Source organism: Geotrypetes seraphini, chromosome 6, assembly GCF_902459505.1.
Source record: "Geotrypetes seraphini chromosome 6, aGeoSer1.1, whole genome shotgun sequence".
Lineage (NCBI taxonomy): Eukaryota > Metazoa > Chordata > Amphibia > Gymnophiona > Dermophiidae > Geotrypetes > Geotrypetes seraphini.
In genome coordinates this window covers 159,449,684-159,472,188 of record NC_047089.1, presented here as the reverse complement: position 1 = coordinate 159,472,188, position 22,505 = coordinate 159,449,684, and the positions used below count along the sequence as shown (strand labels likewise).

General features: G+C 41.7%; 1 protein-coding gene across 1 annotated transcript in view; it reads left to right on the top strand.

Moving 5' to 3' along the window:
* Positions 1-20,474, top strand: part of PROZ (protein Z, vitamin K dependent plasma glycoprotein) — an 83,334-nt gene extending 62,860 nt beyond the window's left edge. Inside the window, exons 7-8 of the mRNA XM_033950012.1 lie at positions 9,012-9,135; positions 19,851-20,474. Of these exons, the coding sequence (XP_033805903.1) occupies positions 9,012-9,135; positions 19,851-20,380 (654 nt within the window). The 3' untranslated portion in view covers positions 20,381-20,474. The remainder of the gene's footprint in view (positions 1-9,011; positions 9,136-19,850) is intronic.
* Positions 20,475-22,505: the final 2,031 nt, after the last annotated feature.

Here is a 22,505-nt window from a genome sequence, read left to right as displayed (position 1 = left end):
AGATATACTACCAGATCGACAAACTTAAAAGTGACAAATCCCCTGGACCGGATGGAATTCACCCGAGAGTCTTAAAGGAATTGAAGGTTGAAATCGGAGAGTTATTGCAAAAACTCGCCAATCTGACAATCAGAACTGGACAGATACCAGATGACTGGAAGATAGCGAACGTCACGCCAATTTTCAAAAAGGGATCAAGAGGAGAACCGGGCAACTACAGACCTGTGAGCCTTACGTCTGTCCCTGGAAAGATGGTTGAAGCACTGATCAAGGATAGCATAGTCCGGCACTTAGATATACACGAATTGCTGAAACCCAGTCAACATGGGTTCAGGAAAGGGAAATCATGTTTAACGAATTTGCTTCAATTTTTTGAGACCGTGAACAAGCAAATTGATAGTGGAATGCCGGTGGACATAATATATTTGGACTTCCAGAAGGCATTCGACAAAGTTCCGCATGAAAGACTTCTCAGGAAACTACAATGCCATGGAATAGAGGGAGATATACACAGGTGGATAGGCAAATGGCTGGAAAACAGGAAGCAGAGAGTGGGCATAAATGGGAAGTTCTCAGACTGGGAGAAAGTGACTAGTGGTGTGCCCCAGGGCTCGGTACTTGGGCCGATCCTATTTAACATTTATATCAATGACCTTGAAGACGGAATATCCAGTGAGATCATTAAGTTTGCAGACGACACAAAGCTATGCCGGACAATCAGAACGCAGAAAGATAGCGAAGAACTCCAGAGCGACTTGTATCAGTTAGAGAAATGGGCAGAGCAATGGCAGATGAAGTTCAACGTGGAGAAATGCAAAGTAATGCATTTAGGCAGTAAGAATAAGGAACACGAGTATAGAATGTCAGGAGCAACTCTGGGTAAGAGCGAACAAGAAAGGGACCTGGGTGTACTGATAGATAGGACCCTGAAGCCGTCGGCACAATGCGCGGCAGCGGCAAAGAAAGCGAACAGAATGTTAGGAATGATAAAGAAAGGAATCATGAGCAGATCGGAGAAAGTCATAATGCCGCTTTATAGAGCAATGGTCAGACCACACTTGGAATACTGTGTCCAACATTGGTCTCCCAAACTAAAGAGGGATATAAAACTGCTGGAGAGGGTGCAGAGACGAGCAACGAAGCTAATAAGAGGTATGGAGAACTTGGAATATGAGGAACGACTCAAGAAACTAGGACTGTTCTCCCTTGAGAAGAGGAGGCTGCGAGGGAACATGATAGAGACGTTCAAAATACTGAAAGACATCGATAAAATAGAGCAGAAAAACAAATTATTTACACTGTCCAACGTGACACGGACAAGAGGACATAGTTTAAAGCTAAGGGGGGACAAGTCCAGGACAAATGTCAGGAGGTTCTGCTTTACGCAGCGAGTGGTGAACGCCTGGAATGCTCTTCCACAGGAGGTTATTAAGGAATCCACTGTGCTAGGATTCAAAGGCAAATTAGATGCACATCTCCTTATGAGAGGCATAGAGGGATATGGGTGGTAAAACTACATCAGGTGTATACCTGACTGGGCCTCCGCGTGTGCGGATCGCCGGACTCGATGGACCATGGGTCTGATCCGGAGATGGCAGTTCTTATGTTCTTATCCATTGCTCCATCAAATTTAGTGCTTCTGATGCCTTGGGAGTAACTTCCGAGAGAGAGTTAGCAAATGGGATGATGATCGTAAAGTCATCTGCGTAACTGAATAGTTTTATCCCCAGCTGGGTCAATTGCGCACCTAGTGAGGACATGTAGACATTGAAAAGCAATGGGGATAGTGGTGACTCTTGCAGTACGCCAGAAGGATTGCTCCAGGTATCGGAGAGATCATAATTGAAACGTACTTGATAGATATGGGATATAAGGAAGCCTCGAAACCAGTCCAATACCTCTTCCCTAATACCAATAGCATCTAGGCATTGTAGCATTTTCCCATGGTCCACTAGGTCAAAGGCAGAGCTCACATCAAATTGCGTGATCAAGGCATTAAGGCCCTTGCTGAACAAGAGACGCAGATTATCTAAGATAGCCGCAATTACTGTCTCAGTACTGAACAAAGGTCTAAAACCGGATTGAGTTTCATGTAAGAGAGAGAACTGATCAATTATTCCATCAATTGGGTATGTACCAATCCTTCCATGATTTTTACAATAAATGGAATGGATGCTACTGGTCTATAGTTGGTTACCAGTGCTGATGATTCTTTACTATTTTTTGGAATTGGGGATTATTATTATGTGACCGTTATTAGTGAGGAACTTTCCATTTTTTAGGTTATGGGCTAAGTTATGCAGCAAAGATAGTTTAAATTCTAATGGAGCTGCTTTCATAATTTCCGGGGGACATGAGTCCAGAACGCAGTAATTTGTTATATAGTTTGATATAATTATTCCATTCTAAATCATGAAAAGAACTCCAGATCATGTCTGCTGGTATTTCATTTCCTTGTATGTTAGCTATTTGATGATCATTAGTGTCATTTGTTGAACAGCTGTTTCTTAGGTTTTTAATTTTTGAATCAAAATGCTGTGCTAAATCATTTGCTGAAGGTAGTTTAATATTGTGCACGAGTTGAGTGTAGCGTATCGTGTCAAATAAATTTGTAACCAAGTTGAACAGCTCTTTTGTATTGATTCCTTTTGAACTAGTGCTAGATAAGTTGATTTTAGAAGAGTAGAATGCTTTACGTTTATCTTTTATCAGTTGTTTGTAGATTTTTATGTTAGATATCCAGTTGTTACGGTCCGACAATTCTGTTTTTTTCCAAATTCTTTCCAGTCGTCTTACTAGTTGTTTCATTTTTAGAAGTTCGGTGTCAAACCATTTGTTATATTTATTTGCGCAGCTTTTGCTATTTTGTTTAGGGGCAATGTTATCTAAAATGGATGTGCTAGTTTTCATCCAGTGATCCCAAAAGTCGACTTCTTCACCCATCTCCGCTTGTAGTTCATATTGTGACCAATATTCTTTTGGATTAATATAACCTCTTGTGTTCTCTTTTTAACTTTGGATGTGTTTTAGATTTTAAATGAGTCCAGCTTAACTTGAAATAATAAGTAAAATGGTCAGACCAGATATTGTGACACCAGGTGCCATCAAGTAGAAGGAACAAACTGGATTCTGAATGCCACACACTCCTCTGGCTTAGAGGAGGAACACATCTACCTCACCCAACTTGCTGAATTAATCCTAGCAAAAATGATCTAAACCAATATCAAAAGAGTTTGATCTACATCTAGATTTTCCAATTGCAGCTTGAAGATCCAATACCATAATTTCCATCTATTTTCTTGATCTAACACTCTTCACATCCCATCCACAAAACCTACAAACGTGATCTCTACTTCATATTCTGCAAAGAAGTCCATCTCTCCAGTTCCTAGTTTATTAAAATTTGATTAAACGCTTAACATAAAATTTAAAAGCGTTGTACAATAAAATCTAAAATAAACATGTGGAGGGGCATAATCGAAACGGATGTTTAAGTCTGTTTACGTCCATATCGCAAGTCGTCCAAAGTTAAAAAGAGCCTGAGGCATTTTCAAAAGAAACATCCAACTTTTTACTTTTGAAAATTGTCTAATTATACGTTCTGCCGATCTGATCGTTCAAGCCACTAAATCGTCTATCTTTATACCACATTTCCGTCCAACATTCCATCCAAGTCCAAAATGCCTAGAACAAGCCCTGTTGGACGTGGGAGGGGTCTTCAAAGTGATGGACTGAACACCCAGACATGCCACCTAAATAGTGGGGTACCTTACAGGGCACCACTGTGAACTTCACCAAAAGGGTGCCATGGCTTCTCCTCACTACAGCTCCCTTATAGGTGACGGGGAGCCCCCCAAACCATCTCCAGAATCCCCTAGACCCACTTATCTACCACCCCAATAGCCCTTATGGCTGCAGGAGCCACTTATATGCCAGTAAAAAAGGGTTTTGGGGATGTATAGGGCAGTGCACATGTTTCAGTATCAATGCAGTGATTACAGGGGCTTATGGGCATGGGTCCTCCTCTCTCTATGGGTCCCTAACCCACCCCCAAGATGATTTCAGCTGCCTCTGGGCTGGACGACTAGGCTTTCCTATGCCAGGCGGCCAAGTGATGATGGTCTGGAGGCTGAAATTTAAAGTTGTGAATAAAATTTTTATGGGGGGGGTTGGTGATCACTGGGGTAGTGTGTGAGGGTCTGCGTTATGTGTTTGCAGTGCTTCTCTGGTGAGTTTAGGTGGGTTTTTGTGACTTAGATCATGTTTTACATGGTCTAAGTCACAACGTCCAAGTTCCGTCTAGGCTCTGTTGTTAAAATTTTGGTTATACAAGCTGGCCCACGTCCCGTCCAACTCCTGCCCTTGATACGCCTCCCGAAACGCCCCATTTAGCTTTGGACGTTGAGCGGCACTATGAAGGCCTAGGTTGTTTTTAAATACATCCAAAACCCGGTTTTATTATCAGCGCTTGGACATTTTTGAGAAATGTTCGTCCAAGTGCCGACTTAGGCTGTTTTTTGGATGTTTTTCTCTTTCGATTATGAGCCCCATACCGTACAGGACAGACTAACTTGGGGGGGGAGGAAAGGATAATAACAAAAGGATAGAAGGGAAAAATTACAATTCTTTAAAAAAAAAAAATAATAATAATAATAATAAATAAACATGAGGATAAAAACACATCTACCATTTCCAAATGGTTCACCAACTATGGAATAACTATCTACTCAAGAAGTTTCCTCACAAGTGGGAGCTAACTGACCTAAATTATCCACTTCAAAATAATCAAAAGAAAATTGCTTAGAATTTGGGTGACTACTGCTCTTTGTACCAATTTTAGGATAACAAAGGGTTTTCAGATAATAAGGGACCACAATTTGTTTAGGATTAGAGTTTCTGATTCTTGGATCTTAAGATAAATGGTGCCTTGTTGTACTTTCTTACTTCTAAATGTAGCCTGGTATGATTGCATCCTATACTGTACGATTATGTAGCTTAATTTTTGAGTTCACTGTTTTAACCACTGGACTACTCCCAGGTTGCAGAACAGATGAAATAGGATTGCCCAGGGTAAACTATGGAGAGGATCAAGGAGACCAGGGATAAAGCACTTCCTAAACTAGATATGTGATGCAAAGATCTAAGTTTGAATCCAGGCTCCACCTTTGGCTTCCTCGTTCTGTGGATACTGCAATAGCAGCACTCACAGCCCTTGAGTGCAAAGCCCAGCCATTGCTCAGCAGTGACATTTGGTGCAGGGACATAATAGGGGGGGGGATGGATGAGAGGGTCAGTGACACAAGACACAAAATCCATAGGATACAGAAAAATTACTGAAATACAAGTGTGAACTGGCAGCAGAAAAAAAAGAAGCAAGGAAGCCACCAATGTGTTACTATCTAGGCTGGGGAAGAATATGAAAAATGATTGAAGATCAGAATAGAGAGGATGGAGGGTGAGCAGAAAACAAGATAGAGGTAAAGAGTATGGGCAAATACATTTGGCTTGGCCAGGTACTAAAATGCCTACTTACATCTCTGATCTAGTAACTTGATTGGAGGAGTGTTCTAGTGGGTGGGGCAGCTGCCTCAGCAGCTTGAGGTTGTGAGTTCAGTTCCCACTTCAGCTCCTTGCAACTCTGGGTAAGTCACTTAACATGTCATTGCCCCTGTCTAAAATATGTAAACTGCTTTGATTTTGTAAACCACACAGAAATATCAGTATACAGATAACCCTTTCACAGCGAACAACTGGCTATCTGAATGGACTTGACATGGGAAGAAGTAAAACACACATAAATTTGAATACAAAGCTTTCATGGCAAGCATAATCCAGCTGGGTCAGGTTCCAATTTAGATGGACACCAAAAGAACAAATGAGAACTGCAGTACAATAGTTTATTAAAAATTTGATAAAACGCTTAATATTTCAAAGCGTTGTACAGTTAAAATCAGACTTACTTGGGGGGGGGAAGGGTAGAACAAAAAGGATAGAAAGGGAAAAATTACAATTCTTAAAAAACAAGAGACAAAATTATAGAACTTATTACATATTGTTCAGTGAATGTTATTAAGAAATATTTGATGCAAATGTGCTATACAATAATGGTATCGACTTTAAACTTGATAGTATTCTTAACTACCAGTTTTATACCACCTTTTCACTATAGAGTTTTTCAGGAACCTCAGCGCCACCACTCAGAGCGCAAACTCGTTCATTGCTCTAAGCTTTATATGTTAGCTCCTCATCGGATCCTTTTTTATTTTAAACTCTTTTTTGCTTTTGTAATGTGTATTATATTTTTACCATTTAATCGGTTTAACCCTTAAGCTTAAAATATTAAGTTTTACTTAGATTTATTTCTTGTGGTCTTTGGCTAGGGCGGGGGTCGGCAACCTGCGGCTCCAGAGCCGCATGCGGCTCTTTTCCACCTTTGCTGCGGCTCCGGTAGTGTGTCACGCAGGCATGCAGCTTAAGTCCGGCGTCGCGGCGGGAAATAGCCATGCTGAGCAGTGAGCTCAGCACATACACAGATGAAAGCCTTGCTTGCTGATTGGTCCGGCGGCCCCGCCCCGCCGGACCAATCAGCAAGCAAGGCTTTCATCTGTGTAGTGCTGAGCTCACTGCTCAGCATGGCTATTTCCCCCGCGACGCTGGACTTGTAAGGTGCCTGAAAAAGAAATCATCCTGGCCGGGGTCGGTTCATGCTCCGGAGATCTACAGCCTTCCTATCTCCCTCTCCCTTCTACCTGCTTCCGGCCACATCCCCTGCTCCGCGGCTCTCTTCGGCAACTCAGCAGCAGCTTCTGAAGTCGGGGCCTACCCTCTGCGAGTCCCGCTTGTTTCAACTTCCTTTTTCCACAAAGGCGGGACTCGTAGAGGGAAGGCCTCGATGTCGGCAGCTTGTCTTGATCACTGCTGCTGACGAGTTGCTGAAGAGAGCCGCGGAGCAGGGGGGTGTTGCCAGGTGCAGGTAGAAGGGAGAGGGCCAGATGCAGGACTCGTGGGTGAGGGAGGAGAAGAGAGAGAGAAAGAGAGAGGGGAGGGAAACAAAAGGAAATCTTTCATACTGGGCTGGGCCGGAGTGGAGGGAGGGTGGAAAGATTCTAGCTACAGGGTGCAGTAACAAAGGAAAAGGGGGGAAAGCTGAAAATGGAGATAGTGACACAAAGAAGAGAAAGGGTAAGCAGGACCTACTGAATAAGGATAGAGATACAGAGGGGACATGAAGAGGAGGTGAAATAGAGACATAGAAGTAATGCTGAAAAAGTGTGTGTGTGGGGGGAGATAAAGACATTGAAAGGGCAAATGGTGAACATGGCGTAAAGATAAGGACAGAGACAAATGAAGATTCTGAAAAAGTGGTGAGATAGGGATATAGGTGAGATGGACACAAAGAAGGGTGATGCTGGAAAATAGGTGGAATGGTAATTCTGACAGACACAGAAGGGAAATGCTGGATCAAGGAGAGATGGGGCTCAGGCTGGATGGAATGAGGAGAAATGCCTTGTTGGCCCGGAACTTCCTCTCCTACGTCAGAATTGACGTCAGGGAGCGGAATGCTGGTCAGCGCAACACTTCTGCAGGGAAAGCTTGGGACGGCGGTGGCTTGGGGGCTGTTCCCCGATTGCGGTGGCAGCAAACCGAGTGGCTTGGGGGACAGCACGGAGACAGAAAGAAGGGGGAACAGGGAGACAGAAAGAAAAAGTTGGGGGGAGAGAATGAGGTCTGGAGGAGAGGAAACATATAGGAGGCTGAAAGAAAGGAAGAAAGATTGGATGCACAGTCAGAAGAAGAAAGTGCAACCAGAGACTCATGAAATCACCAAATAGCAAAGGTAGGAAAAATGATTTTATTTTCAATTTAGTGATCCTGTATATAGCATTAAGATAAGAAACAATATATGCAGTGTTAGATTTGTTTTATAATGGTTTTGCGGCTCCAAGTTTTTTTTTCTTTTCGAAAACGGGTCCAAGTGGCTCTTTATGTCTTAAAGGTTGCAGACCCCTGGGCTAGGGGAAACATCTTGCCGACATGTTTCGCTTTGCAGCTTTATCAAGGCTTTTACCCCTGAAATGTAACAAAAGCCAACATAATTATCTTAATAGTGACACAACCAGATACAAACTTTACTGAAGTGCCCTGTTTTCGCTTACCTTACTTATAATACCTTGTATAAGTATGCTTATACAATAATGGTAAGCATGCTATAATTTCCTCAAGATATGAGTCAATGTCTTTATATATAGTTATTGAGTAAGACATGGGGGAAGCCACTGCTTGCCCTGTATTGGTAGCAGGGAATATTGTTACACCTTGGGTTTTGGCCAGGTACTAGTGACCTGGATTGGCCACCGTGAGAATGGGCTACTGGGCTTGATGAACCATTGGTCTGACCCAGTAAGGCTATTCTTATGTTCTTATGTATATAACTGAGGTAGGTCTCCAGCCTGGAGTTAAGGAGTTTTATCTCAATTACAGGGCGTGATCTGGGCCCTTGGGCAATAAGGGTCATGGGCCCCTTACCACTTATCAAAAGTGATTAAACTAGATGAAAGCTAGTGGTGAGTGGGTCCCCTATTATTGCAGACCCTCGGGCATTACCGTATTGTCCCAGTGATCATTCCAGCCCTGCTCAGTTGTGTTATATCATATGAAACTGCATAAATATCCAGAAATGAAGATCACGTACCTTGCCTCTTGAAATTTAGTTATATTACATTAGTGATTTCTGGGTCAATAACTAATGATTGCAACTAGTGATTTCTCAATAACTCACTATATGTATATGTGTATATATATATATATATATATATATATATAGTGAGTTTTACAGCAAGTTTGCCATTTTTGTGGATCATCTTGTACTTCGTCTTTTGCACCTTAACAAAATATTTTGGGAAGTTTTATTATTTTTTTCATTTCATGTACAGTTGTTTCATTGACTGCTAGTCCTTGATTCTACTTTTCTTATGCACATAATTGCATACCACCAATCCTTTTTTTCAAAGGTGCTGTTAAGAAATGCGGAAGAAAAGGATTTTTGTAGTGGCGTTATACTGAACCAGAAATTTGTGCTGACCACAGCTACGTGCGCCCAGATAAATAAACCAAGCTCCGTCAAGGTTGTTGCAGGTAAAGGGTAACACAATCAGTTTTTCAAATATTTGCATATTTGGCAGCCTTAAAGCATGGCCAGCTTTTGAGCTATATGACATGTGCAACAACACAGGGCAGCATGCATAAGTTGTCGTCCCAGTGCTGGCTCTCCTCTCCCATATCCTTCTACCCTATCTGGTAAGAGGAAAGAAAAAGAGGCTTGGAGATGATGGTGCTGGGCAGTGGACAGGGGCATGAGAAGGGACTGCTGGGTAGAAGGAGAGAGAAAAGAGGTATGTTGTACTAAAGCTGCCACCATCACCAGAGGCAAAGGTGTGTGAAAGCTGCCACTACCAAAGGAGAGGTATCTTAAAGCAAATAAAGCTCACCTTACAAAGACAAATTGTTACGATCATATGTTTTAAGGAACAGCGGTATATTAAATGTTAAATAAGCCATAATAAACCATTATGTGACATTAAAATGTAGTTGGGTCAATTTTCGCACATCACGGTCGGTGTTTATTTTAAATTCTGGCCGCTACATTTAAGTATATTTTGTATAATTTACCACCACTGTCCATACAGTGGTTTAAGTTAGAATAGCCTTTCTGCTAGCTTAATTTCATCCACATAGCGATAGCTAAATATCAGAATTAGACCAAACAACCTTGCTTCACTTTGGTTTATCACACAAAAATGACTATTTCTATGTTAATAAGACTTCTGCATAAATGATGGATGTCACTAGGAATGCTCTATATGCTTCCTGCTTGTCTGTCGCTGGCACTGGCAGTGCCTTTTAAGAATCAATGAGTGAACTGGCAGGGGGAGGGGCAAAGGAAGCTATAATAGATGCATGCCTCTTGGGGTTGATTTTCATTCTTGAGAGGGTATGGAGGTAATCGTACGACCATAAGAGTTGCCATAATGGGATAGACCAAAGGTCCATCAAGCCCAGTATCCTGTTTCCAAGAGGCCAACCCAGGTCTAGCAAGATCCCAAGCAGTAAAACAGATTTTATGCTTCTTATCCTAGGAATAAGCAGAAGATTTCCCCAAGACATCTCAATAATAGCATATGGACTTCTCTTAATAAATTATCCAAACCTTTTTTAAACCTTAGCTAACTGCGTTCACCACAATTTCCGGCAACAAATTCCAGAGTTTAATTACACATTTGAGTGAAGAAATATTTATTCCGGTTTGGACAATACTCGGACTGGAAGAATGTCACCAGTGGGGTGCTACAGGGCTCGGTGCTTGGACCCATTCTCTTCAACAACTTATCTTATCTCCACTATATCTGACTTTAATATCACCTATCCTGACTCCATAATCCTCGGAGATTTCAATATTCACTTTAACTCTCCCAACCATTATAATACCTCTGAACTCCTAACTTTGTTCTCTGATCTATCACTATCTCCCCTCATCCATATGCCTACACACTCCGCTGGAAATACTCTCGATATGATTCTATGTCCAACCTCTATCAACCATCTTTTCCAAAATTTCCATTTTCATGCAATACCATGGTCAGACCATACTTTAATTACTTGGCAACTAGACTCTCCAGCACATTCTAACCACGTCCAACAAACAAATAATGCCCTTATCACCCGCAACATTAATAATATAACGCTTTCAGCTATCCAGTCCTCCTTTGACTTAAATCTTAAAGATTTCTCCTCCCTTTCTGTCACTGAACAATTTTCTCTCTGGGAAACATCCACAAAATCCCTATTAGATTCCCTGGCACCCAAATCTGAAAAAAACCCCACCTCTAATCAGTCCTCAAAAAAACAACAACCCTGGTACAACGAAAAACTGGTCCTTCTCCGCCGACAACTTCGGTCTGCTGAAAACAAATGGCGTAAAACACACCATAACAGTTATCTCATTTTTTCAAAGAAAAAGCCTTTCATTATTAAAAAAACCATCCAATAAACTAAAAAAGAATATTATTCTAAGCTTATCTCTTCCACCCGTAATTCCTCTACTCTCTTCAGTCTTGCGCAGTCACTTTCAAAATATTCCAAAAAAAAAAAAACCAAAATTTACCTATCTCAACTTTACCATCTGCAGATGAACTATCCCAGTTCTTTGACACAAAAATCAAAAATATAAGATCACACCTCGGACCTTCATCACCTATCTTCTCTGCCCAAACTTCTAATGATTCGACTCAACTACCTTTCAGCTCTTATGCTAACTTCAAAATGCCTTCATTAGCACATCTATTTCTCATCTTACAATCTTTAAACTCCCCCAATAACCTTTTGGAAAGCATTCCCCCATTACTTCTTAAAAAATTTTTCTCTTTCTTCGGCCCATATATCTGGGAAATGATTTCCAAGTCTTTTTCTGACAGCCTAGTCCCTATTGCTTGGAAAACAGCTCTTGTTTTTCCAAAACTCAAACAATACAACACAGATTCTTCTTTACCCAAAAACTACCGCCCTATTGCCAATCTACCTTTAATCTCTAAACTTACGGAAAAAATTATTCATTCTCAACTAACAGAATTCTTTGATAAAACTCATGCTTTACATCCATGCCAAACCGGCTTTCGTTCTTCACATTCTACAGAATTATCATTACTAGGCCTTATCTCAACTATACAATACTATCATGACCACCAAAAATCTGTTATTCTAATTAGAGAATGACACGGTGAAAAAATTGGTCCCCGTCACCGCCCCGTCCCCGTCTCACCATCCTCTGCACCGCCCCGTCACCGCCATTCCATTCACCGCCCCGTCACCGCCACTGCCATCCCATTCACCGCCCCGTCACCGCCACTGCAACCCCATTCACCGCCCCGTCACCGTCACCGTCGCATACATAAAAGCCTCAAACGGGTACGATTTTATATAATTTTCTTTATTTACGTTTAAAGGAAACATTCTGTAAAACTTTAAAACTTAGTTAAATATTAGTTAATAACTATACAAAAACAAAACACGCAGAGAAAAAATTAATTAATATAAATTCTCAAAACTGACACATTTTGATCACTAAATTTAAAATAGTTATTTTTCATACAATTTTTCAATCACTAATCTTCCACCACCCCTTAGGTACAATTATTCCAAGGAACCCCAATGGCCAAAATTAGAACCCATGAAGGGACACAGAGCGTAGAAGTCTGCTTGGTGTTCTCTTTAAGTCTCAACTACTGGAGTTGCCATTGAAGCATATTCTAATCTGTCTTGCCATACATGAGACACACACTGTAGAAATCTGCCTGACTTTGTTCTAATGTTCCAACTACTGAAATTGCTGTTGAAGCCCTATCTAACACATCCTAATCTGTCTTACCACACATGGAACAAAGACCATAGAAGTCTGTTCAACACTGGCCTTACTGTAGTTCCTCACAGCCAGATAGATTCCTATTTATATAGACTGTCTCAGAAAATATATACAGAGCTGAATTCATCAGGACAAAAAGAAACCTGTTGGTTCATACTATGAAGTCTGTTCAACACTGGCCTTACTGTAGTTCCTCACAGCCAGAGTCGCTGTATAAGCAGTGCTGCAAGTCTCCCCTCCCCCCAGCGATCACGGCAGGAGGGCACCCAACCCCTCCTGTAGACCCCCCCAACGGCCCTCCCGACAATCGCAGCAGAAGGGTACCCAACCCCTCCTGCCGGTCCTCCCAATGGCCTCCCCTAAGATCGCCGGCAGGAGGGTACCCAACCCCTCCTGCTGGACCCCCCCCCCTACGAACCCTCCCACCCCGGAACCCCCTTAGTCTTACTTTCCAAGTTGGACCGGACAGCTCCTCGCTCGTCTGGCCAGCAGGCCTGCCTCCGTCCAAATGAGGCGGGCCCGCCCCTACCCTGCCCAACCCACAGGATCCTAGGGCCTGATTGGTCTAGGCACCTAAAGCCACTCCCGCTATAGGAGGGGCCTTAGGTGCTTGGGCCAATCAGGCCCTAGGATCCTGTGGGTTGGGCAGGGTAGGGGCGGGCCCGCCTCATTTGGACGGAGGCAGGCCTGCTGGCCAGACGAGCGAGGAGCTGTCCGGTCCAACTTGGAAAGTAAGACTAAGGGGGTTCCGGGGTGGGAGGGTTCGTTGGGGGGGGGTCCAGCAGGAGGGGTTGGGTACCCTCCTGCCGGCGATCTTAGGGGAGGCCATTGGGAGGACCGGCAGGAGGGGTTGGGTACCCTTCTGCTGCGATTGTCGGGAGGGGTTGATCTGACAAATGAGGAGCACGGTGAAACACAGGTAAATAGCGGTTCCTAGAAGGGGGTACATTGGCCCGCGGGGACAAACCTGTTCACCGTTTCTGCGGTCGGTGAATGGCCTTGTCCCCGTCACCGCAGCGACTTCTATTTTTCTTCCCCGTTTTCGGCGGTGACCCGCGGCTTAAATGCGGTGGCCGCGGGTAAACCGTCACCGTGTCATTCTCTAATTCTAATTTCTCTCGACCTGTCTGCAGCCTTTGATACTATTGACCACTCTCTTCTATCCAGATTAAAAGACTGCGGTATTACAGGTTGTGCACTTATTTGGTTTATATCTTACTTTCACAAACGCAGCTCTAAAGTTCACGTAAAAAATGAAACTTCTTCAACCATATCACAAACCTTCAGAGTCCCACAAGGTTCAATTCTATCTCCATTACTATTTAATATCTTTCTATCTCCTCTTCTCACATTAGCACAATCTAGAGGATTTACAATATTCGCCTATGCAGACAACATACAACTTCTCCACCCAATCAATACTACAAACATCTCAGACGTAAAAGATATAAACAATAAATTGGACATTATAAGTGACTGGCTCTTCTTAAACAAACTCTCACTCAATATTGATAAATCCTGTGGGCTCCTCCTTCCAATCAAAACATCCAAATCATTATTAGGAACAATTTCTATTAGATCTTTACCACTACAAATGGAAACTAAAATAAAACTACTTGGCGTCATCTTTGATAGAGAGCTTACTTTCCATGACCACATAAGTTCAGTCGTAAAAATCTGCTTCTTTAAACTTCGCATTATTCGATCACTAAGTTCTATCTTGGATACCGACTCAATCAATATTCTGATTCATTCCTTAGTTATTTCCCATTTAGACTATTGTAACTCTCTTCTCAACGGACTACCCCAAAAAGAACTACGACGATTACAATTAATACAAAACACGGCAATAAAACTTATTTACAAAAAAGGTAAATTCGAGCATGTCACTCCTCTTCTTAAAGAGGCTCATTGGCTCCCTATCACCCACTGCATCATCTACAAAATCATCCTACTCTCCTTTAAAATCAAACTCTCTCACCAACCTTCATTTCTCGATAAACTCCTTATACCACAATGTTCCCCTCGCACTTTAAGATCAACGGACCAAAAACTTCTTTTTATTCCATCCCTAAAAGAATTCTATTATACCCGGAAAACCAACTTTGCAGTAACTGCACCTACATTATGGAACTCTCTACCACAATACCTCCGCGACGAACAACATTTAGTCAAATTCAAGACTAGCCTTAAGACTTTCTTATTTCAGGACGCTTTCGACTGTACTTAGATCCTCATCTTTCTTCCTTCTTTTTTTTTTGTTTTTACTTCGAGCAAGTATTTGCTTCAACAACGCGCCCCTACCCCTCTCGTTCTATCCCTACCCCACTTTCTCCTTTTCATCTAAATTATGTAACTTTTCCCCTTCCCCCCCTTTTTACCCTCACCTTCTAGTTTGTCTAGTCTTTGTCATCTATGTTCACTTCATATATTTTTACGCACTTACTACTATTTCTTTTTTCTTTTTTATTAAATTTTTAAATCTGCCTCTTTAAATTTTATTGTTAACCGGCCAGACATTTGTTTGATGCTTGGGATATTAAAAACTAATAAACTTGGAAACTTGGTAAATGATCTGGACATAGGTACGATGAGTGAGATGATTAAATTTGCGGATGATACGAAGTTATTCAGAGTAGTGAAGACACAGGGGGATTGCGAAGATTTGCAACGTGAAATCAGGCTCGAGGAATGGGCATCGACATGGCAGATGAGGTTCAACGTGGATAAGTGTAAAGTGATGCATGTCGGTAACAAAAATCTCATGCACAAATACAGGATGTACGGGGCAGTACTTGGAGTGACCTCCCAGGAAAGAGACTTGGGAGTTCTGATCGACAAGTCGATGAAGCCATCCGCGCAATGTGCAGAGGCAGCAAACAGGGCGAACAGAATGCTAGGAATGATAAAGAAGGGGATCACGAACAGGTCAGAGAGGGTTGTCATGCCGCTGTACCGGGCCATGGTGTGCCCTCACCTGGAGTACTGCGTCCAGCACTGGTTGCCATACATAAAGAAAGACAAGGTACTACTCGAAAAGGTCCAGAGAAGAGCAACTACAATGGTTAAGGGGCTGGAGGAGTTGCCATACAGCAAAAGATTACAGATACTCGGCCTCTTCTCCCTCGAAAAGAGGAGATTGAGAGGGGACATGATTGAAACATACAAGGTACTGAAAGGAATAGACTTAGTAGATAAAAACAGGTTATTCACCCTCTCCAAGGTAGGGAGAACAAGACAGAACTCTCTAAAATTGAAAGGGGATAGATTCCGTACAAACGTAAGGAAGTTCCTTCTTCACCCAGAGAGTAGTAGAAAACTGGAATGCTCTTCCGGAGTCTGTCATGGGAGAAAACACCCTCCAGTGATTCAAGACAAAGTTAGACAAGTTCCTGCTGAACCAGAACGCACGCAGGTAGGGCTAGTCTCAGGGTGCTGGTCTTTGACCGGAGGGCCGCCGTGTGAGCGGACTGCTGGGCACGATGGACCACTGGTCTGACAAGCAGCAGCAATTTTTATGTTTAGATCTACTACATAGTAGCTTCATCGCATACCCCCAGTCCAAATATTTTTGGAAAGAGTGAAAAAAAGTGATTCACATCTTCCCATTCCACACCACTCATTATTGTATAGACATTTATCATCTCTCTCCTGAGCCAACTCTTCTCCAGGCACTAATTGCTTTGGCCTTTCTTCAACAGGAAGCCGTCCCATTCCTGTTATTTTCATTGCCCTTCTCTGTACCTATTTAAATTCTGCTATTTTTTTATTAGATGCAGCAACCAGACTTGCAGTTTGCAAGGTATTGTTGCATCATAGAATGCTACAAAGGCATGACATTTTCAGTTTTGTTTTCCATTCTTTTCCTGATAATTCCTTACATTGTATTTGCTTTTCAGCTACTGCCGCACACTCAGCAAAGGGTTTCATCATATCCTCAGTGAATGCACCTATACCTTTTTCCTGAGTTATGACTCCTAACGTGGAACCCTGCATCACGTAGTTATAAGTTTGGGTTCCTCTTTCCCACATGGATCACTTTGCACTTGCTCACATTAAACGCCAAGTGCCATTTTGATGCCCAGTCTTCCAATCTCACAAGGTCCTCTTTAAATTTTTCACAATCCTCGTGCAATTTAGCTTTGAATCATCAGCAAATCTCACTAGTTATTCCCATCTCTAGATCATTGATAAATGTGTTAAAAAGCATCGGTCCCAGCATAGACTTCTGTGGAGCCTTACTATGTACTCTTTTCCATTGAGAGTATTGACTATTTAACTCTAATCTGTTTTATATTTTTTAACCAGTTATTAATCCGTATTAGGACATTACCTCCTTTCCCATGACTTTCTAATGGGAGGAAGAGCAGTATTTTGCAGAGAGGTGATGATGGAACAAAAGGGCCTGCATGACAAATCGGTCATATTACAAATTTTGTTACCAAAGGCTGATAAATGAGTTAGTGAATTTATTAGCCTTCTGTCTGCATTATTTTGCTACATTAACAAACTGCCTACAATTTAAAAAGTTCTTTCTTTCCTAAATCTGATAGAGAATAAGATCATTAACATTACAGAAACAGGGGTTTCAAATAGTCATGTTATAATAATTTAGCAGGCGTTTTCTCCCATGCTAAATTTAGAGTGAACTGCACCCCTGGTCCTGGAATGTCACAAGTGTGGTCAGATATTCAGAGGTCCACACTGACCATGCATGAGATGAATTTATATTTGATGAGAAGTGCATTAAAATGAATCTATTCCTATTCAATGTGGAAATCTTGAGAAACTGATTAGCTTGCAACACGTGAAGACTAGAGTAGTCTCACTCTAACTTAGGTGATAAATTTAAAACTGCCCATATCTGGTGAAAAGTATGTGCTCACTTTTCTCTATGTGGTCTTTGTGGATTTTCAAAGGTACACACCCACTTTCACTTTGAAACCTGCCTCGGGAAAAAACAGGTGCACACAGTTATCCCTGTTATTTGGCGTGCATTCTTATTTTGGGAAAAATTAAACACAGATGTGAACGTTCAAAAGCGCACATATAAGTGCAACCTTACCCTCAGGAATTCCTATTCTCACTATGATAAATGTACATAGTTACAGGCTGTACACACATATTTATATCTGTATATTGTATAGAAACTTTTATAGACCCTGGGCAAGCCACTTAATTCCCCATTGCCCCAGGTACATTAGACAGTGTAAGCCCACCAGGACAGACAGGGAAAAATACTTGAACTGCACCCCTGGTCCTGGAATGTCACAAGTGTGGTCAGATATTCAGAGGTCCACACTGACCATGCATGAGATGAATTTATATTTGATGAGAAGTGCATTAAAATGAATCTATTCCTATTCAATGTGGAAATCTTGAGAAACTGATTAGCTTGCAACACGTGAAGACTAGAGTAGTCTCACTCTAACTTAGGTGATAAATTTAAAACTGCCCATATCTGGTGAAAAGTATGTGCTCACTTTTCTCTATGTGGTCTTTGTGGATTTTCAAAGGTACACACCCACTTTCACTTTGAAACCTGCCTCGGGAAAAAACAGGTGCACACAGTTATCCCTGCTATTTGGCGTGCATTCTTATTTTGGGAAAAATTAAACACAGATGTGAACGTTCAAAAGTGCACATATAAGTGCAACCTTACCCTCAGGAATTCCTATTCTCACTATGATAAATGTACATAGTTACAGGCTGTACACACATATTTATATCTGTATATTGTATAGAAACTTTTATAGACCCTGGGCAAGCCACTTAATTCCCCATTGCCCCAGGTACATTAGACAGTGTAGGCCCACCAGGACAGACAGGGAAAAATACTTGAGTAATTGAATGTAAACCACTTAGGCTTTAAGTGGTATATAAATACTAAAAATAAATAAATAAAGCCACTGTAGGTAAAGCACCACTGTACCTACAGAATGGTAGATGACAGCTCAAGGAGTGAGGAACATAAGGGGACCATTAAGCTAGGTTGCGAGTACTCACTTTTCTTTTTTGGTTCGAGCCCTCTGCTACTTAGATGTTGTTAGGACTTAAAGCATGATCCCAAAGTGTTCCTTGAAGAGTTTAACTTAGGGCACCTTTTACTAAGGTGCGCTAAGCGCTAATGCCTCCATAGAGCTTGCGTTAGTATTTTTTGATTAGCGCATGGTTTGCGCGTGCTAATCTTAAGCACGCGCTAAAAACGCTAGCGCACCTTAGTAAAAGGAGCCCTTAGTTGCCAATCACCAAATAATAGAAAACTGGAGAAGTACAGAATTGAAGGCCAGATGCATGCCAGATCAACATCAATAAATCAGAAATAGTACAGAATCAACAGGCAAACTCAGTCGGGAATCAGGCACTAGACAGGGCTGATAGAACAGGTTCATAAATGGTAGACAAAGAAAGATCAGTAAAACAGTAGTGCAACCGGGAACTTATACATGAGACCTATCAAGGGGAAAAGTTGAATGGGAGATCTCAGGTTTAAATCATCATCATCCACTTTATTAGATATTCCACAAAGCTAAAATATATATCTAAACAGTTTACAATAAATCCCCAAAAAAGGAAAAGCATAACTAAAAAGAAACTGAGAATTACAGGATAATAAAAGTACAGTCCATTCTTTAAATGTTGCTGATAGAACAATGTAGTAAAGAAGAGGGGTGGAACACAGTGGGAAGGTTATGAAACACAAGACACAAATGTACAAAATTATGGCTAGTAATCTGTCATAAGGCATCTCACCAACGAAGGCCACAACTCCACTGAATAATTGCAAAAGAAAAGCTGGAATTTTCAGCGCAAACTTAAATTTTACAAATAGCTTCAGGGAACCAATCAGAGCAAACGCCATCATCAGGATGTGACCCACGATGACTTAAAAGGATAGGGAGAAGTCATGGCTCATTTCTTATGACAGGGTGTTTTTACCTTGTAACGGTTCTCTGAGCACAATACAAGTGTGACTTAGTAAATGCTGTGAATATTTTGATATATGTCTAGAGTGCATTCACTTGATCTATTTATAGCACTATACACTTGGGTTTACAGTGTTTGATTTATCCCCGTTTTGTCTTGCGAAACCTGCATCATTTCTTATGCAGACAGCATTTTGATGGGGAAGTACCATGGCTTTGAAAATAATCTTCTCTGCTGGTTTTGCATACATAAATGATGGCACACTTCAGTGACCCAGCCCCATAATGGACATATTGCTCATACTGACAAATACAGCATTGATTTGGACTTTAAAGAACAGCATTATCATCACCTAGATTCAAGCTGAGGCTTACAGCACCTTTTCACTATATTCATTGAAATTTAAGGTCATGAAATGACAGCCATCTGATTTTTGAGTGCACAACATGTAGTTTTTATAACACAAGATATTGTTTCTAACACTGGCTAACTCACTGTTATTTTATAGGAAAAATCCAAGACCATGAACCTGTGTTTACTAAACAGATAATCCAAGTGAAAAACATACATGTATATATGAGGTACTCAGCAGAAACTGGTGAGAACAACATTGCCCTACTTCAGCTCCATAGAAACCTCAACTTCAATGACTACTGTCTTCCCATTTGTATTCCCGAGAGAGACTTTGCTGAATATGTACTGATGCCAGAGAACTCAGGCACAGTCAGCAGCTGGAAGCTTCAGGAAGAAGGCCAGTTGGAAGGATCTCTCATTCAATTCCAGGTTTCACCTCTTGAAAAAGAGACCTGTGAAAGCATCCTCAACATTACCCAAACAAACAGAGTGTTTTGTGGGATTTCACAGGAAATTCTGAAAGGCCACCTGGCTGGGGGAAGCCATTTTGCTGTGGAACATAAAGGCACATGGTTTCTGATAGGCATTCTAGGATCTTGCCCATCCGAGCTCAGTAATTTAGAGACATTTGTTTTCACTAAAATTTCAAGATATGTTACTTGGTTACATAAAGCTATGGAATGAAAATACTAGCCAAGATTTAATAGCCCAATCAAAATTTAGTGCGGGTGATATTTTATTGCTGGGGACAAATGATCCACTATCTTTACCAACTAAGACTGCATTAAGATCTTTAAAATATATATATATTTTATTGACCATGTGTTCATAGTCGCAGATTGTAACTGATGAAGAAAACAATTCTTTAATTGGCATGTTCTTCTTGTGAGATTTGTTGAAATTGTTTTTGAGGACTCAGTACAATGGTTCTGTGTTATCTTGATTCATCTGTATGTCATACAGTAATACAACATATCTCAACATAAATTTCAGTGCCATCATGCCCTGCTAGCCGTTACAACACATATGCCAAAAAAGAAAACCAGCATACCACCTATATCTCACAGAACATAGAAAGTGGAACCTGTTTTGATACTGGAGGTATTAACAATGCAAATGTTACATAAGGGAATGGAAAATCTGATGTCAAACGATAAATTTTATAAAAATGTCAAAAATTGTAGCTCTAATATTTTTTGAGTAAAAGAATTTAGATGGTATTAATTTCAGAATGGTCTCTGTTTCCACAACACTTCCTTCAAATTGATTTTAAAGAAGACAGTAAGTATTCTCATGTAAATTTTCAGTACCTTTTTAATATGACCCTATGAAAACCACCTTGACATGAGGTCATTTTCAAAATGATAAATTCATGGTCCATGGATGGGCTTTAACCAAGATTTGGCATGAAATTTGCCCAATCAAAGGAAAGTTACCTGCTTACAGATGAACAGACAGATTCACCCCTAGTCAATATGATGATGTGTTGAAAGTAGCAAGGTAAATATATGGGAGAGAAAGAAAGTGGGTGATGGAGTTAAACTTTAAAGGGATTTGGAGAAGAGATCACTAAGAAGTAGATAGGGGATTGAGATAGAGTAAGAAGAGGTGGAAACGTGGAGCAGACAAAAGAGGGAAAAAGAGTATCATGGAACAGGAAAGGATCTATCTTCTCTCACTCACCCCTAAGTCTTTCCATACCTTTCATAGTGTATATCCATTCTTCCCATGCACATTTTCTCAATCTTTTCACTAAACCCACTGACACCAATCTCACCTTCTTCCTGTAAGTTTCCAGAGCCCTCACTCTCCCCTCCTCATTACTCCAAATCAACCACTTTTGCCTTTCACACTCTCTTCCAGAAAGTCATTCCCCCCACCTTAATCACAGCTGCCATCACTATGATCCTCTCATTCTTCCCCATACCACCACCCAGTTACTCCTCACCCTGTCATCTAGGGTCTCAGAGAAGAGCATGCAGCTGGGGCCTGGGGCCAGATTATTGTACTATGTAGAAAATGGTTCAAGTTGCAACACTTCAACATCCAGAAACTAGAGATTAGGTGTTTCCATCCTTCTCCTTTGAGCCCTGAGGTGGCATGGGAGAGTAAATGGTACAGAGGAAGGAGGCATTGTCTCATTGTTACCACCACTGAAATTTCGGCTTGGACTCAGCCCCTAGGCAAGGGTTAAGTTTTACAGCTCTTACTAGAGTTGCAACATCATAAAACAGGAATGAAGATGCATCAGATACCTATGCATGTACTGCCTTATTAGAAAGCAAATCTCGTTCATGCATATTCATTGCCAATATATTGGAAAAACTCTGATCTAGGGAGTAGTTTGGGCACCTGGGGGTAGGCGGCATGGCTGCCGTGGAGAATATTCCCTGCCTGCCCATCCGAAGATGTGCTGCTGCCACCAGGGATCCCTCATTGCCCGCCCCACCTACTGAAGCCACTGCCAGGGATCCCTGCCTGCACCCTTCTCCTGCCTCCCTCCTGAAACCAACCCACATGGCTTCCCTCTGATGTCAGGTCAGCGGGGGGAGGGAGGTTCCCAGTTACCTCCTTACCGTACTCGCTCCTTCAGCGTCTTGTTGGGGGGGACACGCAGCTGGCAACAGTTCACACACTGCATGTAGCTGACCCAAAAACCTTCTTTCCGATGTCAGAGCTGATGTCGGACAGGCTTGTGGATCAGCCACGTTCAGTGTGTGAATCGCTGCCTGGCGTGCCCCCAACAAGGAGAAATGTTGGATATGGTGGTGGAGAGGGAAGAGGGACAGATTGAAGGGGATTGCAAGGG